Source organism: Eleutherodactylus coqui, chromosome 5 (assembly GCF_035609145.1).
Source record: "Eleutherodactylus coqui strain aEleCoq1 chromosome 5, aEleCoq1.hap1, whole genome shotgun sequence".
Classification (NCBI taxonomy): domain Eukaryota; kingdom Metazoa; phylum Chordata; class Amphibia; order Anura; family Eleutherodactylidae; genus Eleutherodactylus; species Eleutherodactylus coqui.
The window spans coordinates 263846566-263861963 of NC_089841.1; the positions used below are offsets into that span (position 1 = coordinate 263846566).

At 43.8% G+C, this 15398-nt stretch overlaps 1 protein-coding gene across 1 annotated transcript in view; it reads left to right on the top strand.

The window, feature by feature from the left end:
* Window positions 1–15398, top strand: part of CPAMD8 (C3 and PZP like alpha-2-macroglobulin domain containing 8) — a 140138-nt gene that overhangs the window by 71393 nt on the left and 53347 nt on the right. Inside the window, exons 20-25 of the mRNA XM_066604614.1 lie at window positions 2257–2488; window positions 3159–3312; window positions 5443–5585; window positions 8562–8613; window positions 14262–14560; window positions 14795–15020. Of these exons, the coding sequence (XP_066460711.1) occupies window positions 2257–2488; window positions 3159–3312; window positions 5443–5585; window positions 8562–8613; window positions 14262–14560; window positions 14795–15020 (1106 nt within the window). The remainder of the gene's footprint in view (window positions 1–2256; window positions 2489–3158; window positions 3313–5442; window positions 5586–8561; window positions 8614–14261; window positions 14561–14794; window positions 15021–15398) is intronic.

The following is a 15398-nucleotide window of genomic DNA, read 5'->3' on the forward strand; positions in this document are numbered from 1 at the left end:
ATGGCCAAATTAGCCGCGCTTGCGCAGTCCGGGTCTTCAGCAGTCTTCTATGGAGCCGCTCGTGCCAGAGAGCGGCTCCGTGTAGCTCCGCCCCGTTTCCATGGAGCCGACTAATTTTCGCCATCTAATGGCCAAATTAGCCGCGCTTGCGCAGTCCCGGTCTTCTTCTTTTTTCAATGGGGCTGCTCGTGCTGGATGCCGGCTCCGTGTAGCTCCGCCCCGTCACGTGCCGATTCCAGCCAATCAGGAGGCTGGAATCGGCAATGGACCGCACAGAAGCCCTGCGGTCCACCGAGTGAGAAGATCCCCGCGGCCATCTTCATCAGGTAAGTAAGAAGTCACCGGAGCGCGGGGATTCAGGTAAGCGCTCTCCGGTGTTCTCTTTTAACCCCTGCATCGGGGTTGTCTCGCGGCGAACGGGGGGGGGGGGGGGGTTGAAAAAAAAAAACCCCGTTTCGGCGCGGGACAACCCCTTTAACTAAGGTTGTGGGGAAATGGAATAGTTGAGGATTTTCAGCTTACAGCAATGGTCTATTTGGCAGCAGATAGTACATGAGATGTTTTATGACGCAAAGCTCTTGCGTCATAAAACATCTCAGCTTCCAATATCTGTACAAAAAGCTGTTGGCGGTGAGGGAAGATAAAATGGAACTATTTCTCAAAACATGGCAGCTATGGACATCACTTCTAGAAATACCTGGCATAAACAGACTTCTAAGCACATGAGGAGTCGGATCCAGAGCAGAATTGATTTTATAATATTAAATGGGGGGTGGAGAAATAAGTAATAAGAATGTATATAAACAAAACACAATACATAAAGGGAGAATCAATAAAGGCTATTAGATGTTCTGGGGTTGTCTATGGATGGGGGGATTGGAGAGTTGATGGAAGAAAAGAGAAAAAGAGGTTTGTTCGGCACTGCATCAGCTGATTATATGTGTGGTTTTCGAATGTTTACCTTAATTGACAGTTTCTAAGATACCCCCTGTGCGGGGAACTTGCTAAAGCTTCTCAGTTTGTTAAAAAGTGTATAATTCAATAAAATTATTTTGAAACGAAAAATTGTTTACGAGAGGCATGGTCGCTTTTCTTGAGCAAAACAGTATTGCAAGTTAGAATCACTAGATTACTTCAGAAGGGTTCTCGATCCAGGAAGTTATTCTGATTGCCAGAGTTAGAGTCTGAAAGGAGTTTTTTCCCCTAAAATGCGGATGATTGGCTTCTACTTCATGTGTTTTTTTCACCTTTCTCTGGATCAGCGTTGCAGGATAATAGGCTGAACTGGATGTTAAAGGGGTTGTCCCGCGCCGAAACGGGTTTTTTTTTTCCAACCCCCCCCCCCCCCCCCCCTTGTTCGGCACGAGACAACCCCGATGCCGGGGTTAAAAAAGAACACCGCACAGCGCTTACCTGAATCCCCGCGCTCCGGTGACTTCTTACTTACCTTGCTGAAGATGGCCGCCGGGATCTTCTCCCTCGGTGGACCGCAGGGCTTCTGTGCGGTCCATTGCCGATTCCAGCCTTCTGATTGGCTGGAATCGGCACGTGATGGGGCGGAGCTACACGGAGCCCCATTGAGAAAAGGAGAAGACCCGGACTGCGCAAGCGCGTCTAATTTGGCCATTAGACGCTGAAAATTAGACGGCACCATGGAGACGAGGACGCCAGCAACGGAACAGGTAAGTGAATAACTTTTGATAACTTCTGTATGGCTCATAATTAATGCACGATGTACATTACAAAGTGCATTAATATGGCCATACAGAAGTGTATAGACCCACTTTGTTTCGCGGGACAACCCCTTTAATACTAAAGGCCCTTTTAGACAGAATTATCATCGTTCAAAAAAAAATCGTTCAGACAAGCGAAAGTGAACGATAATCGTTCAGTCTAAATGCAGCCAACGACTAAATGACAAATCGTTCCCTTTTCGCTCTTCCATTTTATGCAGCCATAAAAATCATTGTTGGCTCGTTCTCTCCTCATTCGGTTTAGCCAGCGCTTGTTCAGTCCTTCTCATTCACTTCTACAGCGCATATAAAAGACTGAACGAACCAATGATGTATCTGCTAAAACAGGCTGCACAAGCGAACCAGCTAGCGGCAACGTCACTGGCTCATTCCATCGGCTCAGCTAAAAGGACCCTAACACTAGAACAAATCCCATATGTTTTTGGATATATTAACGAAGCTCTGTTTCTAAAGCCATTATCCTGGGTGATAGACATCTGTATGTCACTTTATATCTTCATAGCAATATTACTGGAGAGGGAGAGCTGCGTGTAGAAGTTCCGGACTCGATAACAACATGGATAAGTGAAGTAATTGGTGTATCGGCAGAAACAGGATTGGGAGTGGCCAAGGCAGCCCATCTAAAGACATTTAAACCATTTTTCATTGATTTTACATTGCCATACCACGTAATACGAGGAGAACAGGTCAAGATTCCACTTACAGTTTACAATTACCTTCCTATCAGTGTTGAGGTGAGGACATAACATGTATCGGATATTTTTCAGACTCTGCTGGGATGATTCAATATCGATGATGATGGGAGCGATCAGTTTTTATGAACTGAGATGATTTATTCTAGTTAGGGTGTTTGCACATGGGCACAAGATTCTCGGGCATGACTTGCATCAGACAACACTTGGGCATCCCGAGAATGTGCTATCTGACGTGCTGAACACAGAACATTGACATGTGCTGTTCTCATCCAAAAATTGGACAAGGATAGGACATGCTGTAATTTCTTTTTCACTTGGACCATTAGTCCAAGTAAGAAAAATCCCATGTGTATACCCCCTTTCAAAATAAATGGGTGCGATTTTCATCAGATTTTCCGATCTGTGGGCAAATGGGTATGTGCGCTCAGTAATAAAAATGTGGCAGCTGTCAAAAGATAATACATATGTTCTAACCATCAATTCAAATGTTGCTTGTATTTAGACCAATATGATGGTATAGAAATGACAAGGATTAGTTTTCTGCATTGTAATTTATGCATCTCTGCATTTCATTTGGTTTTTGAATTTGTGGTGGTGTTGCTTTTTTTTAATAGTATTTGAACACTATAATAATGTCCTAATAGCCTCACTTCGCCATCAGTATACTTGATTGTTCCTTACGTAAGTTTCTATCTATGTATCCTACTAGGTACATATAAAGATCATGATCACAAAGGGTGTAAAATTTGTAGGATATCCTGGAAAACAGCATCTGGTTCGGAAACTGTGTGTGGCTTCAGGAGAGACCAAACCCACATCAGCAGTGTTTTCGTTTTCTGAACTAGGACTTGCGAACATATCAGGTGATCCCGTGTTACTTCAAATTGTCAAGTGATCTAAAACTATACAAATAATTGTACGGTCTATATATCTTCAGGGAGCTGACCGGTGACTCTCAACATTCTAGTAGTAAGAACTTTCAAGAGAGGAGTTTTGATTACTCGGAGTTCATAAAATGGACTACTTTGAAAGTACACAATGTGGTGTAATCTTATTAAACTATTCAATCTGCTCTCAAATTTCAGAAGGGTGACGGATTCCTTACTAACTGCATAGGCACATTTCTAGGAATTACTTGATAGAGAATTTCACAGATTAACCAGTCTTCCATATTCTCCTACCTATTTCTGATTCTAAGACTACTCACATGTGCGATTCACTTCCAAATGGCTCAGGCACAACTTTCCTCGGAGAGCACATGGGCACATGTCCATGTGAGGTCCAATTTGTGCTCAGGCAGCACATTGACATCCATAAGCATGTCTTATTTCTCATCTGTTAGTAAATAGATAGGAGCAGCAAAAAGTGGTGCATGAAAAGATTCCACATCCTCACGTAGCCTCGGATGGCTTTTATTTTAGATCCAATTCCACAGAACAAGAGTTACGTTTCGGCTGAATCCTCAGCCCTTTTCAAACTGCCTAACACTGTGCCAATGAACAAATATATATACAACCTCCACCAATCATCTTTATTAATTATCAAAATTTAAAACTTCACATCTGTTAGATGCTCTCCAAGGATATCCGGACCAATGCGGACCCCGTACGATGTCTCTCTTTAGCCATGGAGCCGGCCGTGATCATGGCATCCCAATCGGGATACTGCGCATGCGCGAGACCTCCTGTCATCATGCGAGAGTCCAAAACTCCACAGGGGCGTCGCCATTTTGGCAAGGTCTATTTTCACTAGCGCAGGCGCACTAGCACATAAGAGCCTCCATATAGACTCTATCTGCCCAACTGGAACTCACATTGGAAGCCAAACATCCTAGTGGTATATCGCCAATCCAAAAGCTTGCCCACTATCTCCAACGACTCAAGGGACATATTTGCTCTGACTTTAAACTGCCCTGCAGAATCCGCAATGTATGAACATGCTCTTAATGCAGTGCTTCCCAGTTCCAGTCCCCAGGAACCCCCAACAGGTCCTGTTTTCAGGAAATCCTATAGGAGAAACACCTGTGACAAATTCTGAAGTGCTCACAATAATTACATCACCTGTACAATACTGAGGATATCCTGAAAACAGGACCTGTTGGGGTCCCTGAGGACTGGAGGTGGGAAACGCTGGCTTAATGTATTTCCTTTGGACAAGTCACTGGACCATACCACTGTTTCTGGGGAAAAAGCAGACTCTTTCATTCTAATTTTGGACAGCCCCTCACTGTCATCAGAAATTGTATCATAGATTAGGGATAGCTTTAGGACTGCTTTACACAGGCGATCACGATATTGCCACGAGAAAATCCTTTATAAACATTGCGCATTCAGCAGCCTGCGTTTTTCTCACACGATAGACAACTGGTTGCTAATGTTAAAAACACATTGCATCGCATGAACATCACAAGTTCGTGTGTTGCGATGTGATAAATCCGAGACTTCATAGGGAAACATGGGCGACAAAAAATTTGCAAAAACACGGAAAGATTACGGCATGCAGTGATTTCCAAATCTTGGAACATCGCGTGACCGGAATCATCACAGATGGAAAACCATAGAAAAGCATGGGTTTCATAATTCTACATTTTCTCGCACTCTCATAACGCTCAAAAATTGTGCGATTTTTTTTTTTTTTTTTTTTTTTTTTTTATTTATTTATTTTTTTCCTCCCAAGTGTGAAGGCAGCCTTGCACAGGACAAGAATAATTCAAATAGTCACCGGAAATAGTCACTACAGCAGGTTGTTAGAGCATGAACCACCGTGCGCTCTTACGCAGAACAATTGTTGTTCACTCATTGTCCAACTTCACGGACATTGAAGCGCAAAGTTGTTGGCTGGTCGTTGAAAGACAAATGATTGCCTGTTTACACCAGATAATAAGAAATGAATCGGCGACTATTTTTTTACGTACCAAATGAATTATTTTGAGTGTTTTACTATTTAACAACTTGTTATGGTGGCTAATGTAATGTTGTTATCTTTCTTCCCAGCTAGAGGCCTGGCATACGCAGGAATGAACTGTCTCGGAGAGGGGAGCAGTAGTCTTAAGAACAGCAAATATTCAGAAGACGTGTATGGAGAGAGGAAATTCCCATCTGGGGTTGATTTTGTCCGTAGGAGTGTGATGATAGAGGTGAGCTCCCTGTTTCTTGTCTATTATTTATTCCTTTCGGGATTTCATTTCTGAGCATTGAAATAAAGTAGACTTGAGAAAGCTTAAAGGGGTTGTCCCGCGCCGAAACGTTTTTTTTTTTTTTTTCAATAGCCCCCCCGTTCGGCGCGAGACAACCCCGATGCAGGGGTTAAAAAAGAACACCGCACAGCGCTTACCTGAATCCCCGCGCTCCGGTGACTTCTTACTTACCTGCTGAAGATGGCCGCCGGGATCTTCTCCCTCGGTGGACCGCAGGGCTTCTGTGCGGTCCATTGCCGATTCCAGCCTCCTGATTGGCTGGAATCGGCACGTGACGGGGCGGAGCTACACGGAGCCCCATTGAGAAAAGGAGAAGACCCGGACTGCGCAAGCGCGTCTAATTTGGCCATTAGACGCTGAAAATTAGACGGGCACCATGGAGACGAGGACGCTAGCAACGGAACAGGTAAGTGAATAACTTTTGATAACTTCTGTATGGCTCATAATTAATGCACAATGTACATTACAAAGTGCATTAATATGGCCATACAGAAGTGTATAGACCCACTTTGTTTCTCGGGACAACCCCTTTAAGGGGCTTTTAGAGGGAGCGATTAACAAAAGCGAACAATAATTGTTCGGTCTAAACACGAACCAACAACTGAACGGCAAGGGTAGTTATTACGTTTTTATTCATGTTATGCAGCATAAAAATCATTATTGGCTCGTTCACCTATGGTTCGGTTAAAACAGCGCTCGTTTAGTCACTTACACAGTAAATGGGAACGACTGAACGATACTCATTTGAACAAGCCAACGATGTATCTGCCGGTATAAACAGGCTACATGAGAGAGAACGAGCTAGCGGTGACGTCACTCATTTGTTAGTTCAAACGAGAATCCGCTCCTCTTAAAGGACCCTTATCTAGCATGTGCCCAGGCCGTCACCTTTCATTTACCAGTCACATTCACCAGCAGGACCTCAGCAAGCCAGAATATCTAAATATTCTTCAACCCCTTCCTGCTATATGACATGCATTTACGTCATGCAGCGTCAGGGTATGTATGAAGAGAGATCGCGTGACCTTTCTTCATACAACTCGTACTGCAAAAGGCAAGCCTTCATACAGCGACATCAATGGATAAATGCAGGAGTTACAATTTTTCAAAAGGGGGAAGGGAAAAATAAAAATGGAAAAAAAAGGGCTGTGTCATTAAGGGGTTAAGGACAGTCTGCTGAATTTCATGACATCAGCATGCCATTCTATTCAAAACTTGTCATAGGAGCAGAAAAAAAACTGCTTTAGTGAGCTCTGTGACAGTAGAAACTGTCTGCACACTGTTGTCTTTGACTACTTTTCTAATGGGATGCAGAATTTCACATCCTCTTTTGACAGCCTTTACGAGCTTACCAGCTGCATAGCAAAAAAGGAAAACCACACCTACATTATAAAAACAATTTAAAATATTGCACGCATGTGGGTATTTCTTGAGCATATATGTATGCATGCAAATATATATCTGGCGATTGTTCTAAAAATACACATATGTCTAAGACATACAAACATATCCCTTCATATCTAGATTAAAGTCCGATATCCATACAGATACTATACCAGGGAATAACCAATGTCTAGCATCCTGCAGTAACATGAGAGCCTGCAAGATACACGTCACCTCTATCTAAACTTCCAATACATAATGAAGTATAATATCAGAGGGTTACCTTAGTTATACACCATGTCACTCAGAATCCTACCAATGCCACTTGAAAAACCCCTGAGGCCTAGTGTCGATTGACAGAGATAAGTATATTTCCATATACTTTCCATATACCCAGAAGCATGTTCTTCACGCTGTCTTTGGACAACGTATAATTGCATTTTTACTTTGAAAATAAATAAAGAATTTGAATAAAACAAAAACCCTTTTGCACGTCTCAGACAAGTAGAGATGAGCGAACGTGCTCGGCCCCGCCCCTTTTTCGCCCGAATACCGCGATTTTCGAGTACTTCACTACTCGGGTGAAAAGTACTCGGGTGCGCCGGGGGGCGGGGAGAGGCGTGGCGGCGTGGGGGGTAGCAGCGGGGAACAGGGGGGAGCCCTCTCTCTCTCCCTCTCCCCCCCACTCCCCGCTGCAACCCCCCGCGCCACCACAGCGACCCCCGAATTTTTTCGCCCGAGTACGGAAGTACTCGAAAATCGTGGTATTCGGGCGAAAAAGGGGCGTGGCCGAGCACGTTCGCTCATCTCTACAGACAAGCCTTCCTAACATTAACATGATGTCCCATCATCATTTTATTGTAAAGCTTACAAGTTGATTTATTCTTAAACATTTTGTTCTAATGTAATTTTTTAACGTGGTGAAATCTCCCTTTAAAGTGGGTTGGTTAAGATGAAATGCTTCCCAGTTTAAGGGCAGCACAGTATGGAGGCAAGTCTGGTCTACGATTAGTCCAAATGGCACCAAAATGTAACTCCCATAGTAGTCAATTGGAGTTAAGCACAGTTAATAGCACAGTAGAGTGAGCTACGGAAGCCGAGCCAAGTTACGGAAACACCATAGCTTTGTGCTACGTGGTATGCAGAACTCTCATTGACTTCTATGAGAAATAACATAGCAAGTCTGCTCAGCTGTTTCCATAGGTCCTGGCCATCTCTGGCTACCATGTTCAGTCAGGTTGGGGGCAGTAAGGACTACGACTAGAGAAAGGTGCAGGTCCCAGAGGTGGGACTCGCATCTACCAGACTTCAATGACCTGTTCTGTGGATATACAATAGACGTCTCACATGGGAATACTCCTTTAATATTAAAACATATTGGTAAAACATTTTTCTGATGGAGTCTTATATGCGTAGAAAAGACTATATCCGAATCTGAGCAAAACATACAAATATTCATTTTGCCATTACAAGTGCAATATTTTGTCCATTGATAAAAGGATTAATAAGAAATATATTTATCTTCTTTTCCAGCCAGAGGGTTTAGACCGAGAATATACATACAGCGTGTTCTTATGCCCAAATGGTAAGTAAAATCAGTGTAACATAACACGTATAATGGGTATTCCTTAGGGGACGCCAAATTTATGTCACCAGTTATCCCAAAATTAAAGTCCTCCTGTGAGATTCACCGGTTTTAAAACTTACGTTCCCAAATAATTGCCCCCCCCCCCCCCCCCCCCGCACATACAAAAACCACTAATCATTTTCTGTGAATTATCCGTTAGGAATGTAATTGGTAGTTTTGTGTTTTGCTATAATTTCTGGTTTATGGGGGACTGGAATAAGGAATCGTTGAGGGACTGTGTTCTGTAATTACAGGATGGGCTACAGTATTAACAATAATGATCATGTAGAAGGCGCTTAAAGAAGGCCACTGCATGAAAAGCAAAATGTATCACAGATAAGTTCAGGAAAAAGTTTTGTGTAATTAACATGCGATATCACATGGTCTTCAGTGGAAGCCGGGAACAGGACTACTTGAACAGGAGTGATTACCGTATATACCGGCGTATAAGGCGACGGGGCGTATAAGACGACCCCCCAACTGTTACCTTGTACGCCGGTATTACAATGGAGAAAAAAAAAATCATTACTCACCTCCCCCGGCGTTCTGTCGCGCTCCGGCAGGATGTCGCTCGCTCCTCGTCCCCGGCGCAGCATTGCTTTCTGAATGCGGGGCTTGAAATCCCCGCCTCCAGAAAGCTAATACACACGCCGTCAGCCAGTTACATCCATTCAATGACATCATTGAATGGCTGTGATTGGCTAAAACACACGTGGCTTCAGCCAATCACACTATTCAATGACATCATTGAATGGGTGTGATTGCTAACACACGTGCGCCTTCAGCCAATCACACCCATTCAATGATGTCATTGAATAGTGTGATTGGCTGAAGCCACGTGTGTTTTAGCCAATCACAGCCATTCAATGCTGTAACTGGCTGACGGCGTGTGTATTAGCTTTCTGGAAGCGGGAATTTCAAGCCCCGCATTCAGAAAGCAATGCTGCGCCGGGGACGAGGAGCGAGCGACATCCTGCCGGAGCGCGACAGAACGCCGGGGGAGGTGAGTAATGATTTTTTTTTTTTACACTTTTTTTTTTTGTATTACCGGCGCATAAGACGACCCCCGACTGCAGAGCAGATTTTTCGGGGTTCAAAAGTCGTCTTATACGCCGGTATATACGGTAGGTTGTTAAACCCGTGGGCAGCGGAGGCTGGAGCTCTAAATAACTATTAGCAGAGACTTGACACTACTGGTCGACTGGTGCATTAAGATGAAATGATAATTGTTCAGTTTGAACGCGAGCCAACAACTGAACGACGAACGAGAATCATGTGCTTCTCATCAGTCTTTCAGCATAAAAATCAGCAGCAGCTCGTTGGCTTCTCGCTGCGTTTAACATAGGAATGTGAAACGCTGAACAAGAAGTGAACAAGAAGTTCATGATTCCCAATGATGATCTGTCTGTCTAAACAGGCTGCTCGCGTGAGAACAAGCTGGTGATGCTGTCACCAGCTTATCCGCCTGGTTAAACGACAATCGTAATGTTCTCGTTAGGTGTGAAAAGAGCATGAGCCACTAATCAGAAGTAGATGGAACACTGAATCACTGGACACAAACCAAGCAAAGTTGCACATTTTGCTGAAGGAACATTGCGTTTTACTAGTTTCGGCCTGAGCACCAAAGATCTTGTGAATAATGTTGGCATTTGTTCTTTTGAATCTAAGCAGATGCAGTTGTTCGTTGACTGGGGTTGAATCTATGTGCAGATTTGCATGAAAATCTATTGCAGAACACTGAGGGTCAGCCACAAAGTTCTGCAGTGGATTAAACTATCAGATCCATGTCAGAAAATTCTGGCATGGATCTGACAATTAATAAGCTTTTTGTGAACACACTCTAAGATATTCAATTCTGAAGGTCTTCTTATGTATTGTGACAAGCAGGTAGGCGTGGCTGTAGAGGCGAGATACTCTCCCTGTTACTTCACATAGAAGAGGTATCTGGGATAAATGTATCATGTGCTGGCTAATGATTTAAGTAAGCCAGTGGGTGGAAATTTAAAGGGGTTGTCCCGCGCCAAAACGGTTTTTTTTTTTCAATAGGCCCCCCGTTCGGCGCGAGACAAACCCGATGCACGTGTTAAAAAAAAAAAAGGATAGTACTTACCGGAATCCCCGCGCTGCGGCGACTTCTTCCTTACCTTGCTAAGATGGCCGCCGGGATCTTCACCCACGATGCACCGCAGGTCTTCTCCCATGGTGCACCGTGGGCTCTGTGCGTTCCATTGCCGATTCCAGCCTCCTGATTGGCTGGAATCGGCACACGTGACGGGGCGGAGCTACGAGGAGCAGCTCTCCGGCACGAGCGGCCCCATTCACCAGGGAGAAGACCGGACTGCGCAAGCGCGTCTAATCGGGCGATTAGACGCTGAAATTAGACGGCTCCATGGAGACGAGGACGCTAGCAACGGAACAGGTAAGTGAATAACTTCTGTTTGGCTCATATTTAATGCACGATGTATATTACAAAGTGCATTAATATGGCCATACAGAAGTGTATACCCCCACTTGCTTTCGCGGGACAACCCCTTTAAACAGCAGCTAAAAGATCAGTAGATTCTTTAACTGGGAACACAGAAAGCTAGTCTGTGTGATCTGCATCCAGAAGTGGCTCAGGACTTGAACCACTCAAAGCAGAGATTCTGGCACATTAAGGTATGACTCTAGCCATGAGAGCCCAGACCGTATACCAATGGACAACCGGAGAAAGATTATGCAATAGTGAAAAAAGAATGCTTGGCCATTAGGTGATCCTTGAGTTCCTTAAATATTACCTATTAGGAAGGATGTTTAAGTTGGTCATGGCCCCTGAAATAGATACATTTAAATAAAAAAATCACAGAGTCACCAGATGGTTCCTTGCTTTACAATCTTAGAATTTTACAGTAGAGGCTAGAAATTTACAAGGAAGTGCAGACACTGTCACGAGAACACTGTCTGGTGGTGAAAGTTGCTCAGAGTGGCTTGAGCATAGGGGGTTTGTAACAAGCATTTAGGTGAGGTTGCAGAGGGGAGACACATTCTTCCAGATATCTCTCCTATGTGAAATAACAGGTAGAGTATCACCTGCTGGTTGAGGAATTAAGTAAGCCAATAGGTGGAAATTTAAAGGGGTTCTGTCATAAAAAAAAAAATTCTATGCTTACCTATTCCTCCCCAGGCAGTCTATCTACCACATCTCCCCACCGATCTTCTCCTGGCTCCTGCAGTCCCTCCAGGCCACCTCACCACAAGCTATCCATCCTCTTCTTCTGGTGACGAAGCGTCCATTCCTTGCATTCTTCTTCCTGCCGGGCAATGTACGCTACATAACTAGTGATGTAGCGTTCACAGCCTAGCAGGGAGTGCGGAGCTATTGCCGAGACTGCGTGTGTGCACAGTCTCGGTGATAGATCGGCATTCCTTCGTAGGCAGTGAACAATACGTCACTGGTGACGTAGTGTACATTCCCCCACAGGAAGAAGAATGCGAGGAATAGACGCATTATAACAAGATGAAGAGGATCTTGCCGGCTTGCGGCGAGTTGAGCCAGGGGACTGGAGAAGATTGGGGGGCTGAAGATGCGGTAAAGAGGCTCCCTGGGGAGGAATAGGCAAGTATTGATTTTTTTTTAATGACAGAACCCCTTTAAGATGCAGCTAAGAGACCAGTAGTTACTCTAACTGGGAACACAGAGAGCTGGTCTGTGTGATTCTTGCACTTGGACTATGAGTACGATTGCTAAAGCTTTTTGTATTTGTAAGGGATAACTATATGATCAGCGGGGCTCCAACTGAGCATGTGCATATGTGACCACTTCTTAATTCATTTGGGGTTCTTCGGGCATTCGTTTTTGTAAATGGTAGGGGTTTGAGCGATCAGAATTCCACTGAACAGATAGTTATCCTCTATACAGTGGATGAATTCATTTTGTGGGATAAGTCCTATCTCATATTTGAAATTTCCAGTGCACTGTAGAAAAAAAAATTGAGCTCTCATTGTTTGCTTTGGACAATACAGTTTTGTCTTGGGAATTTGCAAGCTTCTGTATAAGAAATCCAGTGTTTGTTATCTTTGAATTTGTAATAATCTTGTTAAGTCCTACAAAAGTATTCGAAAGAAACTAATATTTTACTGGTTTTATTATTTAGTCCGAATGCCCGCGGATGGATTATCGCTGCGGTAATCACAGTAAGACACCCGCTACGATTTCCGCAGCAATGTCCATCCACAGATATGCTGTGCAAAACGATTCTCCCCTGTCCACGAGCAGAAATCAGCTGTGATTTTTTGCTCGCCGGGGGAGAATAACGGCATGTTCTAATTTGTGTGGAAAAACGCACGGACGGCTTCCACTGCAGTCAATACTCCGCGCTATGCGCACAGTGGAAGTATTGCGGGAATCTGCATCACACCCCAGCGCCGGCGCGTTATGCGCTGCGCATGCACGCCGGCCGACACCTTTGCGGTGGATCCAGACAGGTGAGTATGGGGACTCTGGGGGTGCGGAGTCTGATTCCGCTGCGAGATTTTGCAGGCGGAATTCAACCCGGCGGTGGGCATGAGCCCTTAATGACATGATTATCGTGGCCATCGTGCCCTATTCTTTGACTTTTTTCCCTTTTGGAACTCCAAGGTTTATTATCTCTCTAATGTTGAAATAAAGCTCCGCCTGCAGGAAGCAGGTCCTGCATAAGAATCGGACACCTCACTCACGCCATATCACGCCAAACTATTAGCTAATGCTACCTAAAGAGGACCTGTCGGCACTCTTCAAATGTTTGTTTTTACCAAATTCCTTTATTTCCCATTAAGTAAGAATGCTGACGCACCTTCTAGAAGGAATAACAGAGGAACAGCACAATGCAGACTACTAAATGCCCCTGAATTATTATAGTATGCTGAATACAAGTATTTACTAAAATATGCATGTTGAGCGCTGACAGGTCCTTTTAAGTGACAAAGGAACAGGCAGGGACAAAATAAATAATACTGTATAGAATGCTTGAGACACTAGAGGGTGGAGCATGACCAGTATTCCAGTAGAAGAGATGTGGGAATTATCATGCCAACTTGCTAGCAAAAAAAATTGAAATGGTGCAACTAACAAAAGTAAGAAGAGGAGGCTATTATTTGTTTTGCTTGTAAAATGTCTTTAAATGGATATTCCCAGAATTAAATGTCTGATTGCTGAGGACTCCACCACTTGTACTCCCACAAAGTAGGTCCCATTTTCCCCTTTCCTTATTGTAACCCCTGCAGTGAGGAAGACCTTGAAAGGAAAGGTGGCCAAGCATGTATGCTGCCTTTGCATTCAGCTTTATGAAACTGCTGGAGATAGCCGAGACAGTCCCATAGAGTTGAATGTTCACTTGCTCCATTCCAGCTCCTCTTCACTGCTGAGGGAGTGGGGGGACCTGAGCTCCTTAAGCTCCTGATCAGTAGGGGTCTCAGTGGTGTAACCCCCCCCCCTTATTGGACACGAATCAACTCTCCTCTGGATAGGTGATAAAATGTTCATTCTGGGCATACCCCTTTAACATTTACTTATTTCTCCTACTGCTTGTTGCCATCATCTTTTATGTACTACTTTGTGAATTTATGCAGTGTCTTTTTTGGCCTAGAGAAAATTCAGATTTCTACTCCCAACAAGTTTGAATATCAATATGTACAGAAGCCACAGCGAATGACCCACTTTGACTTGACTGTGAAAGCTCACAATAATGCCCATGTAGCACTCTCATCAGGGCCTCACGACATGGCTGAGATGATAGAGATCGTTATTGGTGGTCAACAGAACTCTAGAACTTGGATAACAACCAGCAAAATGGGAGAACCTGTATCTACTGCAAACACCCCTGCTATCTTATCTTGGGATGAGTTTCGCGCTTTCTGGATTAGCTGGAAAAATGGTTTTATTCAGGTAAACAATTTAATATATATTTAGTGTACAAATTAAGTGCTCAGAGATGAAAAAAGAGTTTTCTATTAAAGGTTTTAATATTTTGTCATTCTTCTTATTGTTTTGCTTGTATTTGTATTTGATTGTCTTCAAGGATAATAATTACTATGATTAAAATACATGTTAAAATGGTAGACAAGTTTTATGGGTGAAGACCACCCAACTCCCTTTCTTCTCTGTCTCAACCTTCCTCAGGTAGGACACGGCACCAAAGGCTTCAATGACTCTGTTATCGTGGAGTGGGAAGCGGGCAAGCAGCCGGACGTGAAGTTCATCGGCTTTTCGACTGGCTGGGGTTCCATGGGGGAGTTTAAAATCTGGAGGAAGGAAGAGACAGACGAGAACCACAATGAGGCTTTTACACTGGGCATCCCACACAATGTCATTCCAGGGTCCGAGAGAGCCACAGCTTCTATAATAGGTCAATATTGTTTTTTTTTTTTATTGTGTTTGAACGTAACAAATATGAACAGATTGCTTGGAAAATTGTACTGTACAGTGTACAAGATATGACTGTAATCATGCTAATTCACATAATGTATTATACTTTATAAACTAGTTTACTTCATGTAGTCAACCACATGTTTTAAAGAGGGGTTGTCTGAGTTCAAACCTTTATGTGAAAGCAGCTTCCCCATGACAAAAATATAATAAAAGCTCATATTCGCTTCTCGCCCCAAGTCCCCCACCGTAGGGTCTGGGTCTTCTTGCTGATATAATGGTTACAGGCTGCAGTCAACAGTAAACCTGCTTCTGCAGCCTGTAAACAAAATGTCATGGGGAAGACTCGGAGCCACCG